This window comes from Phyllostomus hastatus, unplaced genomic scaffold (assembly GCF_019186645.2).
Source record: "Phyllostomus hastatus isolate PE091 unplaced genomic scaffold, TTU_PhHast_1.1 phas_contig_150, whole genome shotgun sequence".
In the NCBI taxonomy this organism is placed as follows: Eukaryota; Metazoa; Chordata; class Mammalia; order Chiroptera; family Phyllostomidae; genus Phyllostomus; species Phyllostomus hastatus.
In genome coordinates, this window is record NW_025333611.1 from 20,206,451 (window position 1) to 20,222,116 (window position 15,666).

General features: G+C 47.9%; 1 protein-coding gene across 4 annotated transcripts in view; it reads right to left on the reverse strand.

Moving 5' to 3' along the window:
- Positions 1-112: 112 nt before the first annotated feature.
- HMGXB3 (HMG-box containing 3) overlaps positions 113-15,666 on the reverse strand; it is a 45,377-nt gene continuing 29,823 nt past the window's right edge. For 3 of the 4 annotated variants that reach the window (XM_045830256.1, XM_045830257.1, XM_045830255.1), the window contains 7 exons: positions 11,769-11,900; positions 10,674-10,858; positions 6,775-6,994; positions 5,318-5,451; positions 4,200-4,316; positions 2,484-2,693; positions 113-1,523 (listed from right to left, as the gene is read on the reverse strand). In XM_045830256.1, coding sequence (XP_045686212.1) covers positions 1,056-1,523; positions 2,484-2,693; positions 4,200-4,316; positions 5,318-5,451; positions 6,775-6,994; positions 10,674-10,858; positions 11,769-11,900 — 1,466 coding nt within the window. In that variant the 3' untranslated portion in view covers positions 113-1,055. Of the gene's footprint in view, positions 1,577-2,483; positions 2,694-4,199; positions 4,317-5,317; positions 5,452-6,774; positions 6,995-10,673; positions 10,859-11,768; positions 11,901-15,666 lie in introns of all 4 variants that reach the window. The other variant, XM_045830258.1, reaches the window with a different exon arrangement.

A 15,666-nucleotide genomic window follows, 5' to 3' on the forward strand; every position in this document is an offset into this window, starting at 1 on the left:
CTGTGGACTGCCTGGGGCTTTCTGCCACCCCTCCTTCACATCGAGTGACCAGCTCAGCACTACGGAGCTCAACCACACTGCCCCACACAGTGAACACGGCATTGACTCTTGCTTCACCCAAACAAGATAATAAACTTTATTCTTGCTGGGGAAGAGGGAGGGGAAAAAAGCCACCTACTCCACCCCTCTCAATAAATTAAGTAACACACGGCCAATTCCCGTGCCCTAAGCAAACCCTGGGCACTTGAGCCAGTCTCACTGTTTCCTTACGGCCCAGTCTGCTTCCCCTTCACAGAAGGGAGTTTTTCCTACTGCTGCCAGGTTATGTTATGCCTCAGGCCACATCCCCTCCTCTGTGGTGAGGGCCCAGGGCCCAGAGAGACCCAGAGAGGATGCAGGGGCAGCAGCAGTGGCCAGGGAAAAGAGGAAGGCGGTCCTCTTTCTCACAGCGCGGGCAACGAGGGCAGTCCCGGAGGAGGGCTGTGCTGACTGGTTCTCCCTTCTCCATTTCTCCAAGACTAGGGTGAAGGAAAAGCAGGAGGGAAGTGCACCCCTCCTCTGGGAGAGCCCAAAAGGACCCCCAGAGCTAAGGAAGCCCCCAAGGCCCTGAGTCAAAGGCAACAGGCTAAGAGCTCGTACGGCTGTGGGGAAGGAAAGTGTTCCCTGGGACGAGAAGGGCTACCTCAGCAGCCTGCCCACTAGTGCCGGACTCCACCTTACCCCACCTGGGGACCTCTGCCCTGACCCGCAGCAGGCCCCAGGGAGCCACCAGCCACCCCTCAGCCTCCCTTCTCCTCTGCTGAACATACAATGTTCTCCAAGTGCTTTCTCGGAGCTGGTAAGGAATGTACTGTACCTTTCCCGACCCCCGGGAGGTTGAGAACCAAGGACCCCAGGCCCCACCGTGCTCAGAACACGGGAGCTCTTTGGTCAGTGCCAGCATCCGAGGCCCTCCCCACAGGTGCACGCTCCCGGTCCCCTGGACGGATCTGCCTTGGGGAAGGGCTTCACTATGGCTTGAGAGAGATGGTGCAGTCCTGGTGCAAGAGCCTGGCTTATTCTGCCACTGCGGCCACCTCCTCTTCCTCACCCTCCTCCTCTGTCTCCGTCTTGATCTGAGCAACGCCCAGGCGGTAAAGGGTGTCACGGATGACCACCTCGCCGGGCTGGCAGCTCTGCACCACGTCGTGGATCTGCCGGTTGACAATCTCGCGGCTGGTGAGGAAGTCCATGAGGCGGTTGTAGAGGTAATAGTGGGTGGCATTGTCGAAGGCAATGGGCCGCTGGCGGACACTGTTTGGTTTGCTGTCTGTGATGGAGGCCAGGACGGCTGTGTAGGGTGCCAACTCAGGACACAGGGCCAAAGAGTGGTGCCCAGCACTGCAGTCGCCAGGACTGGGCGCTGTGCCTGCATGCACGATGCGCCGCGTGGCAGTCTTGGTGACTGGGTGCTGGACAGAGTGCTCGGCCTCCGTCATGTCCACAGTGTAATGCTGATCCATGAGCTCTGGGCAGGACACGCTCTGAAAGAGACAGAAGCAGCCACTTCGACATGACAGAATGATGCAAGCAGGACCTGTGTGGTGGGACAGAGTGAAGGCTGTGGGGTCATTAGCACTATTTAAATCCTCATATCAATACATATCATGTCCCCTGGGGCAAGTCCCCTCTTCTCCCTCTCTGCCTCGGTTTCCTCATGTGAGAACAGGACAGTAACCAGACCAGGTGTCGGATAACTGAGCCGCCAGCCGTCGTTGATTGCTGTGCCCGGTCAGCTGAGGCAGGGCCGCAGGGCGGTGGGAAGGGGTGGCTCCCACTGAAGCTCAGCGCCTCCTGCAGTGCTGGGCACACGCTCACAGAGCCAGTGATGACGACGATGACCCTTTTCCCCTATTACCACCCCAGTGTTTCTTGCTGCAGAGGGTACACTGGCCTTGGAGGGCACATGCCTCTGGTAAAAACACACACGGAGACGAGGGCTCTGTCACCAACATGCTGTGCGACACTGGACAAGTCCATTTCCCCCTCTGGGCCTTACTTTCCCCTTTTAATAAAAGGAGAGGGTTGGATAAGGTCAGTATTTTCTAAGATGCTGTGCCTAGAGATCATAACAGACATGCCCTGCAGTGTATCCATGGTTAAATCTCAGACAGGGCGCGGAGGGGGACAGGGGATGGTCTTTAGCATCTCAGTGTCCACGATGACCTCAAAGGTGGCAATATTCTAGGCTTATCAGGAAAGCAACCCTGACCCCCAATATACCTGTGTTTGGTTTGGGACACTCTGGGCACCCTAAGTGACATGTTATGGCCATATACACACAGGGGTTGGTCAGTAAAACTTTGGAATAAATGCTGGTTCCAGAACATGAAGACAAAATACTGATGGAGAATGGATGCTAGAGACAAGGCTTTCCCGAAGAACCAAAGGGCTAGTCATGGTCGGCCTGCAGAATTTATTCCTGTCCTCGGAAGGAAACTCACCACAGGTGGCTCTGTGGGGCTGGAGAAACAGCCCTGGTTCCTTCCCCACATCTGTTTGGTCAGCTCTGGGTAGCAGAGGTCAGCACACAGGGCCACTGGTGTGGCCATGTCTACCACATAGACGGGCGGCCAGTGGCGAGAAGAGGCAAGTAGATCCACATGGTCACGGGCGCTCTCGCCCCGCACGAGATACTTGGAGCCGCAGATCACCTGGGGGCAGAGACGGAGGGCACAGCACGCGGTTAAGAAGCCGATCTGCAGACAGGCTTCCTCCCAGGAAGATGAACAATCAGGTTTCGTAACTGAAGCCACAGATGTCCTCCCAGAGCCTTTAACATTCTGCTTCCCTCCTACTTCTGTCCATAAAGGAAGTCGCCAGCTCATCCCTGACGTCTTCCGTGAAGAGGAAGGAACATCCAGTCTTCAACGGAGGCTGAAACCCCCCCAGGTCATGGGTTCCAACACAGCCGCTCCCGCCACATCACACTACCAAGTACCACTGTCCAGCCCAGTCATTCCCGATCCCGGCTGCACAGCACTGGCAGCTTAGGAGCGGGTTAAAAATGGAGGTTCCTGGGCCCGACCTCCGACCTAAAGAAGCCTCTGAGGTGGGTGCATTCTAAGCAGCTCCCCACCAGACCCTGACACAGTTTAGCAAACACCTCCACTGCCAGGACCCCCAAGTGCCGCCCCACTGCCAGGCGGCTGCACACACACTGGAGAATTCTGCCTCCACCTCCACCTTCCACCGGCACACCCACCGGGCCTAGCCATCGCCCCCAAGCGGTATGGCTCTCCCATCGCAGCCCTGAGGTCTCTAACTCTCACAGCTGCCCCTCTGCTGTCGGGAGATGGCCGCAGTCACAGGAACACAACCCTCTGAGCAGGCTCTGATCTGCCGGGGTGGAGCGCCCAGCATCTCCCTCAGACACAGCTTTTGTTAAAGGAGCAGACAACCTAGCTCTCTTTTCATAGCCAGGCTGCCCTGCCCACTCACACATCTCCCTCCCCCATCCGGTACTTGTTCATGGGGTGGCATATACTCTAGTGTCTTCCTGGGCCTCCTCTGTCATAGGGCATGACCTTTCCGGAGGGATCCTGACGCCACCCTGTCCACACCCTCTACAGACAGAGTGATCTTCCTAAAGCCAAAAGCAGACCATGTCCGTGAAGAGGAGGACATGCTCCATTCACTCTCATCCAACGGGTCCCTCATCACTCTCAGAAAAAGTAAACTGTCACTCTGGCCTGCAAGACCTTACATGATCGGCCTCTGATGACCCCTGCAACCTCCCTCCTCTTGGCTCACTAGGCTCTCCCACTGAGGGCTTAGGGGTTGCTCTTCCTCTGCTAGAACATTCCTTCCCCAGTTCATCACTGGGGCTCTCAGCCTTCTCTGGCTGCCCCACGGACAGCAGGTCCCTCACTGTCACTGCCTGTCTCAGGCTTGCATGACAATCTGTGTGACTAAAATAAGTCCACTAGGAAGGAAAGACACTGTTGCTCACCTACGTACCTTCAGTAGCTGACAAAGGGGCCAGCACACGGTAGGGTGCTTAACAAATACTCCCTGATGACAACCAGACTCCCTGCCCGCTCAAAGCGCGGCTTGGTGAGCGAGGTGCCAGCCCCCACGAGCGTGAACTGGGGCCATCTGACTGCGGACAATGTGTCGTGAGCAAACCTGCCCCATGTTCCTCCTTGTTACAGTCTTACCTGATGGGGGCACACCTTGTAGATTTTACCCCCTGTGAGATGAGGTGGGGGCTGTCTAGTTCTGGCTCCATTCTGTACAGATTTATAGAGGGCCAACAAGGAGAAGCAGAGCTGGTCCTGGAGCAGAAGGTCAAGATTAAAAAAACAGCGTGAATCCTAAAGGAGCAGGCCTGTGCACAGCATCAAATGCCCACTTCAGTACCCAAAGCAGGAGAATAAACTGTCCAGGCCAAAGTAGATCTTGAAGCCTCACCGGCCCAACATCCTCTACGTACATGCAGGGACCCTGAGGCCCTGAGAGAATCAGGTCACAGCAGAGCCAGCCCGATAGAACAAGCTGCCCCCCTGTCCGGGCCACTCGGAGGCCTGCATTCCGCCTGCTTTTTACAGGGCAGGGAAAGCTTCAAAGAGAAGCGAATATTTGAGTCTGAACTTGAAGGAAACATAAAAGTCCAACAGCTGTATCAGTATGAAGAGGAGTGAACAATACACGAATGAAACACTCCCCACACCTCCATGAACTATCACAGCACGCATTTCCTAAGAGCCTGGACAGGTGCAACCGGACGCTGTGAGGAGTGCCTCTGACGACAATCTTGTGAGGTCAGTATTTCAGCCATTTCTACTCTGCACAAGGCTCAGGAGTGTCAGGTGCTGCTGCCCTGATCAGCGTGGCTCGGTTGGGCACCACTCCATAAAGGGAAAGGTGGTTGGTTCCATTCCCAATCAGGGCACATGACTGGGTTGCAGGTCAGGGTGGGTTCAAGAAGCAACCAATTGAAATTGCTCTTCCATTTTTTCCCTCCTTTTCAACAAATAAATAAATTTAAAACATCTTTAAATATCTATCTATCCAAGGTCACGAATGGTGAGGAGAGCAGGAGTCCCTACCTCAGATTCTGAGCCCAATAGCTCCAACAGAGGGACTGAATGGAGGGGAAGCCTCACACACACGCCCCGATCTGGCCGCCAACCACCTCCCCAGCCTCCCCGACTGCCAGTGCCCTCTATCCAACTTGGGTGCCCAGTCACAGGTACCCACACTGTACTCCTGCCCAGAAAAATGGACCGCCGGCCTGCTCCCCACACCCATCTCTACTGCTACCCCCGACACTCACCTTGGAGTCTCCTGTCCCGAAGGGGATGCCACACCGCCTCAGCAGGTACCGCAGCTCCTCCTCGCTGTAGGAGCCTATCTCCTCAAGCCTGCAGGTGCCCTCCTGGAGCAGCCTCACCAAGGCACTGCCACTGCCTGCAAGAGATGGACGTGCTGAGCGGAGGGCACTGCCACCAGCCCACAGAGGTCAGGGCAGTCCCTCGTGCATGAGGGTGAGAACAAGGGCTGAGGCCTGCAGTGAGCACTGCCCTGGGCGCTAGGGACGGTGGACTCAAGGCAGGTCTCTGAGTTCTGCAGAGACCTGAAATTTCTCAGAGCTGGCTTTGCGCCCTTGAACAGGGCGCCCTTGCGAAGAACTCCCAAATGGGTCAGCTTTTCACTTTTTAAGGTTGTTCAGAACCAAGATCTCAGATGCTTACCACAACTACAGGAATGAGAAGCAGCAGGTCCCATTTAAAAAGGTTCTCTACACACTGTGTTCCTGAACCTGCCTAATCCAAGAAATGTGTGGGGGCCTTAAGCACCCAAGCAATTCCTGGGCCTGGGAGCAGCGAACAGGAGGTGGGCCCCAGTATCCAATGCCAGGAAGCACTGCTTGAGAACCAGAGGGTCACAACGTACTAAATACTTAGAAAACCCAATTTAATGGGTCATACCCAGAATTTTAAAATTAAATAAAACAGGAAATAAAGTATACTGCACTTGGTAAGAAAAATACTGTTTTATGAAAGTTTGTTTTAGTTACAGATACACACATACGTACTACTATAAGGATCATGCTGGGTCATGATCCAGAACCTATTTCTTACTGTGAGTTGTAGCAAAAAAAGAAAAAAAAAAGTAGAAGGCCACCACGCTAAGTAATTAGATCACTTCGCCTTCATCGCAGCCCAGGAGGTGAGTAACCACATCATGCCCCCTTTGTGAATGAAGAGGCTTGGGGCAATGAAGGGAACTGGTGGAGGTCACACGGCTTCTAACACTGAGCGGCACAGCTGGCACTCAGACTCAGGCTGTGGGAAACCTATGCTCTCAACAGCTAGTCCAGGGCGTCTCAATGTGTATCCACATAGCATCTGCAAAAGCACCTACAAGACTATTTAAAGGCAGACTCCCTGCCCTCCCCCCCGCACTCATCATTGAGAATCTTTGGGGTTGGAGCCTCCTCATCAGCATTTCTCAGAGGGCTCCCACTGTTCAGTGCAGCACACCACCCCAGAGGGCCGATGGGGGGCTGCACGGGTCAGTCCCACAGAATTCAGCTGGCAGCTCTTCAAAACTGGCACCATGATTTTATAATCTCCAGGGAACTCTGCAACAGGTTGTCCTATCTTCCCAGAAGGAGCCCTTCAGGCAGGCCTGGCCCCCACTCTGCCATTCGCATACCCTGCCATGGACAATGTTCTAGACTCGTGACTGGGCCCTTCCCTGACCCCAGTCAGCTACCAGGTGCCTTACCAGGTACTGGCCGTACATCCAGGTTTTTGTCTTTCTCAGTGTTGACGACCACAGCTCCTCTCATGAGTGGTGGGAAGAAGGGGGCAATAACAGAGGCATCAAACTTGGTGATAGGGATGCTGGCAGGGAAGGCCACCTGCTCAATCACCTCTGTCTCCATCGTGGCCCAAAAGTCCTCCATGTTTACCTCACTAGAGCCCAAGAACTCAGGCCAGGTGAACTAAAAGGTCAGGATAAAAAAGGTCAAACTGTAGGAGGCACAGAATATTAGCAACACAATAGCCTACCTTCTTGATACGCTCAGAGCAACCAAGGCTGGGGGGTGGGGGGTCTGGTATGACAGCCATGCACTGCTGGAGCACCCCCAAATCTGACACCTCAGTACTTGTCTTTTGGCCACACACAAGCCTGGCAGTGTCTGAGTGAAACCACCGGAGTAATACAGTCTAGTCTCAAAGCCCATACCCTAGTCCCTCTACTGGCTGGTGGGAATCACCGGAATAAAATTCAGTGGCATTCCACCCATTCCAAGGCCCTGCTGCTTACTGACCTCCTCCAAGAAGGCCTCCCAGACCTGCCAGCACACAGCTATCTCCTCTACCTCACACAGCACTCACTTCTGTGTTGTAGGTACCCAGTAGTTGTGCTATTCAGTTTTTCTCCTGGTATCCCCCTTATATGGTCCTCAAGGTGTGACCCTAATCCTATTACATACAGCAGAGTCCATTTGTGTTACTTAGCAATGCTGATACCTGAGCCGCACGTCAATCTGTATGAACTAAATCTCTAAGTTTGCATTTTAACAAGGTTCCTTATGTAGGCCCTGGCCAGGTAGCTCAGTTGGTTAGAGCATCATCCCAATACGCCAAGGTTGCAGGTTCGATCCCCAGGCAGAGCACATACAAGAATCATCCAATAAATGCCTAAGTGGAACAACACTGATGTTTCTCTCTCCCCACTCCTTCCTCTCTAAAATCAAAAAGAAAAAGAAAAAGGTTCCTCACGTGTGCAATTCTCAAAATGCGGCCCCTACCTAGACTAGACCGGCAGTGTGAGCATCAATCACCTGGGAACTTGTCAGAACTGCAATTCTCAGCCCCACTGCAGACCTACCGAATCGGAAACCCTGTGGGTGGGGCTGAGGCAGCCATCCACACTAGACAGTTTGAGAACCACTGCCCAGCAGAATTCTTATGCCTGCCAAGTCTGAGGACCACTGCTCTACACCAGACGCCTGTCCCCCCATCTCGCTCCCTTTCCTTCCCCACCTCGCAGGGCAGGAGCACACGCTGCACGTAAATGACAGTCTCCCACCACAACTCCACAAGGTACTGAGCCCACCCTCTCCATACTGAACAGGGGACAGGAAACGCCAAGAGCACGCTGTGCGCACAACTGCCATGGCTGCTGTCATCGGTCTAGAGGGGCCTCCTCTACACAGCCCCTTGAGGGAGGGGCCAACCAGAGTCTCCTCACAGACAACTGCGTCTTTAATTTTCTTCAGTCACTTCCTGTTTTATTTCACAGACTTCAGGGTGACGCCCACCTTCTCCTCCCCATACACACCACCCACTCTGCACACACAAAAGGAGAATATAAAGTAAGTCCCGGTCTCTAGAAAGAAACACCCAGTAGCACAGAAGGGAAGAGCTGCATACTGAGAATGAAGAGAAGAACCCTGGCAGGATGAAGAGATGTGAGCTTTGCAGGCAGTGGGCTTCTGTCCACTCTGGAAACCAGAAGTCGGAGCAGCCAGATGTGTTTGGAAAAACCAGAGCTCAGAAACCCAGGAGGTTCGGGTAAGCACGTATGAGCTCAGAGCCCAGAGTCAGGCAACCAGACTGAGGTCAAGTCCCCGCGGGCTTCAGCCCCTTCATCTGTACGAATCTCAGAGCTGGGGTGAGAAGTGCGTCATACAGTAAAGCACGGAGCTCAGAGTAAGAGCTTGGTGTACGTAATAAAATGCTTAATAATCACAGCTGCACTACTGTTAATATTACCACTAGGCAAACAGACTAGAATGAGTCTAGAATAGCCTCTTGGTGAGGTAATACACAAAAAGCAAAATTTTTTTACAGTTCATTTTATCTACAAGAAATACTTAGAAAGCTCCAGGAAGCAGTATGCTTATTTTCCTATGTCTTATTATATACCATCATTCTTCAAATATATACACTTAATCAAAATGTGCACTTTTTTTTTTAATTGAGAAGAAAAAGAGAACACGAATTAAATCTCTGATATGCCCAGCTGGCGGGGCTAAAGCTTTTCCCCAAAGGTTCCGCACCTCCCCTGGTGGTGACCGAGTGAGCGGCAGGCCTGGTGCCGGAAGAGTCACTTCCTGCTCCAGCCCCGGGCCACAGCCGCGGAGTGCGGAGATGGACACTGCACCCAGGTGACGAGGTGTGGACTCAGATGCCAGGCCCAGGATCGCTGCAGAGTTAACCAACTTGTGGAGTTTTTAAAAACCCCTGTACCAAGTTAAGGAAGCTTCCCTATTGTTCCCTGTTTGCTAAGAGAGTTATCATAAATGGGTATTGAATCATATTGAAAGCCTCTTTTACATCCAATGAAATAATCATATGGCTTTGCTCTTTTAATCTGTTGAGTAGTGAATTACATTAGGGTATTTTCTAATGTTGAAGCATTCTTGACAGGGATAAACTTAGTCACAATGGATTATTTTATTCATTATTAGAGTTGCTTTGCTATTATCTTATTCGGGACTTCAACATCTATATTCCTTAGTATAACCAATTCCAATTTTTTTTTATTATACTAAATGTCTGGTTTTGTTTTCAAAGTTATATGGTCTTACAATACAATGAGTTGTATATTTGCTACTCTTCTACAATTAGAATCATGTTTTTTTAAAAATATTTACTTATATTTTGGAGAGAGAGGGGAAAGGAGGGAGAAAGAAAGGGAGAGAAATATCGATGCAAGAAAGAAATATCAACTGGTTGCCTCTTGTACGTGCCCCAACAGGGGGCCGAACCTGCAACCCAGGCATATGCCCTGACCAGGAATCAAACTGGCGACCTTTGACTTTGTGGCATGATGCCCAATCAATTAAGCCACATTGGTCAGGACAAAAAAATCACATGTTTCTTAGATATTTGTTAGACTTAATATACAGCTATCTGACTTTGGTGTTACCTTTGTGTGAACATTTTTTAGTTAAGAACCTACATCAGATCAGGTACTCAAAACCCTTCACAACCTCTCCATTTCCCTCACTGTAAATCCTTAAAGTGGCCCACGTGACCCCACGTGGAGCCCTGCCTTTTAACCCTCATGTGCCCTACCACTCTCTCTATTGCTCACGCACTCCAGCCACGACGGCCTCCTTGGTGCTGCTCCTCAACCCTGTCCGGCAAACCCGCCTCAGAGCCCGCTCTTGCTGCTCCCTCTGCCTGGCACGTTCCTCTCCCACAGGAGCACGGGCTTCAACCTCTCCTCAACCCCCTGCATCTGAGAGGCCATCCCCGACCACCCTCTATAATACAGGAGCTCCTCTTTCTGCCATATTGTTGTTTCCTGTAATTTAATTTATATATATGGAAATATTAAATTCATATATCTAATTATTGTTTCCTGTTTCCCCAAACCAGAATGTGAGCTCTGTGAGCTGAAAAACTTTCTGGGTTTTTTCTAATTCTCACTTCCCAAGTGTCTAAGAAGTACATTAGATCATGCTTAATCAATTGTTGAATGAATAATCACTGCCTCTATTTCTATCTGACCCTCCTTAGATGAAAACCTGAGCAGTGGCAGGAAAGTCACTCTCCTCACACAGGACTGGAGCCATCTGCCCCGGGGACACAGCATGCAGGAAGGTGGCAGCGAAGTGTGAGGACAGTTCTAAAGGCTGCCCATGGTGACAGAGAGGCACTTACCTCCACACTCTTCAGTGCCAGCACGTTTTCTTCACTCCTCTGGGCTATTTCCACTTTGGGGGCCACGCCGCAGATGCCACAGATCATGTCATTGTAGTCTCGGACAGTGAGGCACTCAAAAGCCCAATAGCCGTTGCAGAGCAGCTCCTGCAGCTGGCTCAGCTCCTCCGAGGTCAGCGACTTCTCTGCAAGAAGAGCAAGAGCTCTGAGCAGGTCACAGAATAAGACCCTGAGGCCACTGGGGATGAGCCACTGGCCAGCAAGAACAGCAATTCTGCAAGATGGCTTCCCTCTTAAGAACACCTAAGACTACTAACCACTCCAAGGGTCAAACACCCTGGCTTTCAAGTGCTGAGGTAGCGACCTAGGGGACAATTCTAATCAGAGTTATATCTGCCTGTACTAAGCACCTACTAGGCACCAGATGCTGTGCCAAGAGCTTCAAATTACCTCATTTAACTCATGCCTTTATGAAGCACAAGCTATCATTTTCCTCAATTTATAACTGGAGAAACTGAGGCACAGAAAATAACTTGCTCAGAATCATACTCCACTAAGTGGCAGAGCCAAGACTCAAGCACAGGGCCGTCTGACTCTAGAACTGTTGCTCCAGTCCATCCAACCTCACAGCAGGGAAGGTGCGGGGGGACTGGAGTCTGTAGGAATGGGGTGGAAAAAGCACAAACAGAATTAAGTAAGGAGAGCAAGGGAAAAATAACTTCTAATAGTAAGGAGGTTGGTTTCCTCAGTGTGAGCCTTGGAACTCACAGCCGACCTCCAGAAGCTGCGTATGAATCAAAATGAGTCTGATAACGTGCAGCGAGGCCAAGCCCACTTATGGTCAAAGGACGAGCTTCTAAAAGTCAGTTTAACCTCCTGCTGAGGGTCTCTGGATGTGTGGACAGATGAATGCTTTCCAAAGTTAGTTTGGCACTTGTAAAATTCAAGAAGAGAAGTGTGTTTGGGGACCAAGAATGTCTCCTTTTCAAAATATCAGACTCTCCCCCAAGATGACTCTTTTAATGGAAGCCCGTCACTAAAAATTCCCAGGGAGCTTAGGACTACCCCGGGGAAAGGGAGGGAGCCAACCTTTACCTGTCTGCTCCTGCACCGACTTCAGAACAACACTGATGGACACTCTCGGGTCCTCTCCCAGCTTGATCTGGTTTCGGATTGCAAAAAGCAAGTCCAAGCTCACTAGCAGCTTGTTCCCCACATTAAAGAGACCTGCAGGTTAAGAATAGGCAACAGGGAAATTCACTACAACATCACACACAACAGCAAAAAACTGGGAACAAAGTAAATGCCCAATTGAGGAACAGTTAAATAAATTACAGTGCATTCATAAAATAGCAATCTATGCATCATTACAAAGAATCAGGTAGACCTAAATGCTCTGATGTGGACTTGTTTGTAATACATTATTAAATTAAAAAGGCAAGTAATAAAATATGTACAGAATTTTTTGAAACATTTTATTTATTTATTTTTAGAGAGGGGAAAAGAGGAAGAAAGAAAGGGAGAGAAACATCAATGTGTGGTTGGTTGCCTCTCGCGGATCCCCTACTGGGGACCTGGCTCCTAACCCAGACATGTGCCCTGACCAGGAATTGAACTGGTGACCCTTTGTCTCTCAGGCCAGCACTCAATCCACTGAGCCATACTAGCCAGGGCAGAATTTTTTTTTTAATATAAAAAAGGAACTATCTCCCAGCACCCAGCTCAGTCCTCACGACCACTCACAGTTGTACTGTGGAGAAAGACCAGGAGTATCCTTTAGCCTAGGGATGTGTAAGAAATGGGACAACGGCCATAAAATCACCCCTACACCAAATTTTGGGAAAAAAGACTCAGAGGAATTTAACTGTAGTCAGTTTAGGACAAATAATGCACTAATTTGCACAAAAGCGTATTATGGGATATGTGTTCCCATTAAAAAAGGTTATAAGGAAGGGGAAAACCTTTCTAAGTATGATACATTTTGAAGCCATAAAAGAGAAGATTGAAAGCAATGACCATTGTATTTTGCTGTGTATCATGCACACTTTTTTGCCCAAATTTTTGAGGGAAAAATAAGCATGTGCATTATACATTGGTAGTACTACTCTCATATACACATAAATGTCTTTAGTTTTTATTTAACATGTGTATAGAAAGCAATAATGATATTCATATTCAAAATAATACCCTGGACAACACAATAATCAATTTTGTTGAACTTTTAATTCAATAAAAAATTGAATTAAAAAACTAAAAGGAAAGATGTTTTTTTCTGGAAAGTTTTGGCCAAAAACATGGGTGTGCATTATACATGGGAGCACATAATACACAGCAAAATATGGTACATAAAAATTAAACAAAAAGCAAAACCCTCCCTTTGTGTCCCACTACCCAAAAAATCACAAACAAATTTAAAGCACAACTAATAAACCGGGGAAGAACTCTGTCAGCATAATAACCCCAAAGAATAGGAGTATTCAAAAGATTAATTCATAAAGTAGGAAAAAAACCAAAAGATATACAATCTCTTAGTAATCAAAGAAATACAAGAAATTAAGAAATGATATACCAGTTATTACCTATCAAATTGATAAACTTTAAAAACTTATAGTACTAATCTACAAAAAATACTTAGGCATAAATATAACAAAATATGCACAAGACCTACATGCTGAAAAGCATAAAATACTGATGAAAGAAATGAAAGAAAACCTAATAAAATGAAGATACAGACCATGTTCCTGTCTCTTCTTCATATTTTTAAGCATGTCAAACTTCCCCAAACTGATCTATAGATCCAATAAAATTCCAGCAGGATTCTGCAGACAGTGATAAGCTGACTCTTCAAATTTATACCGACATGCAAAGGAATGAACATAGCCAAAACAATTCAGGAAACAATTCATGCAAATGCAAGGTTGGAAGACTCACTGCTACTAATAAGACTTGCCATAAAGGTACAGTAATCAAGGCAGTGTGATACCGACAAAAGAATAAACAATATAAACAAATGGAATAGAATAGAATGAAGAAATAGACCTACACATGTATGATGAATTGACTTCAAAAGAAATGGAGGCAGTTCATTGAAGAAAGAACTACTTTTCAAAATGATGGTACAACAATTGGAGGTCAACAGGCAAAACCAAAAAATGAACTTGATCTGAGCCTCACACTTTATATAAAAATTAATTCACAGACCTAAATGTAAACCATAAAATTATAAAACTTTTAGAAGAAAATATTTATGACTTGGGCCACCCTGGTAAGGAGATCTTAGAGCATCAAAGCACATCCCTTAAAGAAAAAAGTGATAAAGTTAAAGAAAACTGATGAACTGCTCTTTATCATGATTAAGAATGTTTGTTCTGTGAAAGATTCTGTTAAGACATTAAAAAGACGAGCCACAGACCCTAAGAAAATATCTGTAAATCACTTACCTGACAAAGGACTTATATCTAGAAAACACAAAGAAGTCCCAAAACTCAACAGTGAGAACACAACCAGATTCAATGGGCTAAAGAAGGAACAGACACTTCACCAAAGAAGACATACACATGGCAAACAAACCCAAGAAAATATGCTTACCATCATTAGTCATCAAAGAAACACAAACTAAAACCACAATGAGATACCACTCACCTACTTACTAGAATGGCTAAAATACAAAGAGGAAAAACAGACCATACCAAGTGCCAGCCAGTGGTGCAACCCAGAACTCTCAGCCATTGTGGGAGGGAATGTGAAACGGTACAGACACTTAGGTAAACGGTTTGGCAAGTTCTTATAAAATTAAACATACACTTATACCATATAGCCCAGCAATAATGTGACTCCTAGGTATTCACCAAAAAGAAATGAAAATTGATGTTCACACAAAAGCCTGCACATGAATGCTTACTGCAGCTTTATTCATAACTGCCAGAAACTGGTAACAATCCAAACATCCTTCAACTTCAATGAGTGAAAGATAAACAAATTGTGGTATTCCATTCAATGCAAAACTACTCAATGATAAAAAGGAACAAATTATTGATATACTCAAAAATATGAGTGAAATGTAAGGCATTAATTATGGTTAGAAGCCAGACTCAAAATGCTATGATTGGATTTATGATATTCTGGAAAGGAAACTATAGAGATGAAGAGCAGATACACTGGTTGCTAGAGGTTAGGGGTCAAGGGTGGGCTTGGCCAAAAAGAGGCAGTTTGGGACGATGCGACTGCTCTAGATACTGATTGTGGCGGCAGCACACAACTCAGTGCCTCTGTCACAATTCATAACCATGCAACAACAAAGTAAATTTGATGCTGTGTGAATTTAAAAATAAAGTTCACAAAAATATATATATGTATAAAAGTTACATATAAAACCCTAAGGTACTACCGGCCCAGATGGAATGCAGGGCAGTGGCGTCCCACTAACTGTTGGTGAGAGCCTGAAGCAGGGCAGACTCGGTCTGGCAATACAAGACGCTGAGAGCGTGACGTCAACATAAGGCACCATAAGGTTCTGACAGCAGAGAATAGATAACAAGCACTCCTTAACCTCCAGCACTCAATTCTACATATAAAACTCAAGATTCAAATTCTCACAATGGATGGTACATGGTGAATATTCAGTGTTTGACACTGATGAATGGAGGGGAAATGGGTGAATATGCAGCAATACACAGCAAATGCTTTTGAGCAGTTGCCCAAAGGAAATAAATAATTAAGGCTGTACACAAAGATCTGGTTATAAAGAGGACTCTAAAATGGAGTGCCACTTACTTCTTAAAACTAGTCTTGTGTTTCTCTCCACTTGCTGGCACAGGAAGATGCCTGTGATATACTGCTAAACTTCAAAATGCACATTCCAAAACAACATGCAGCACAACCCCATTTTTGTTGAAAGAAAAGCTATAAACCTGTATGTAACTCCCTCCACACTTTATGTTCTGTAGTGATGAACAACACACCTGGGATTGGAGGGCGCAATGCTTATCTCAGG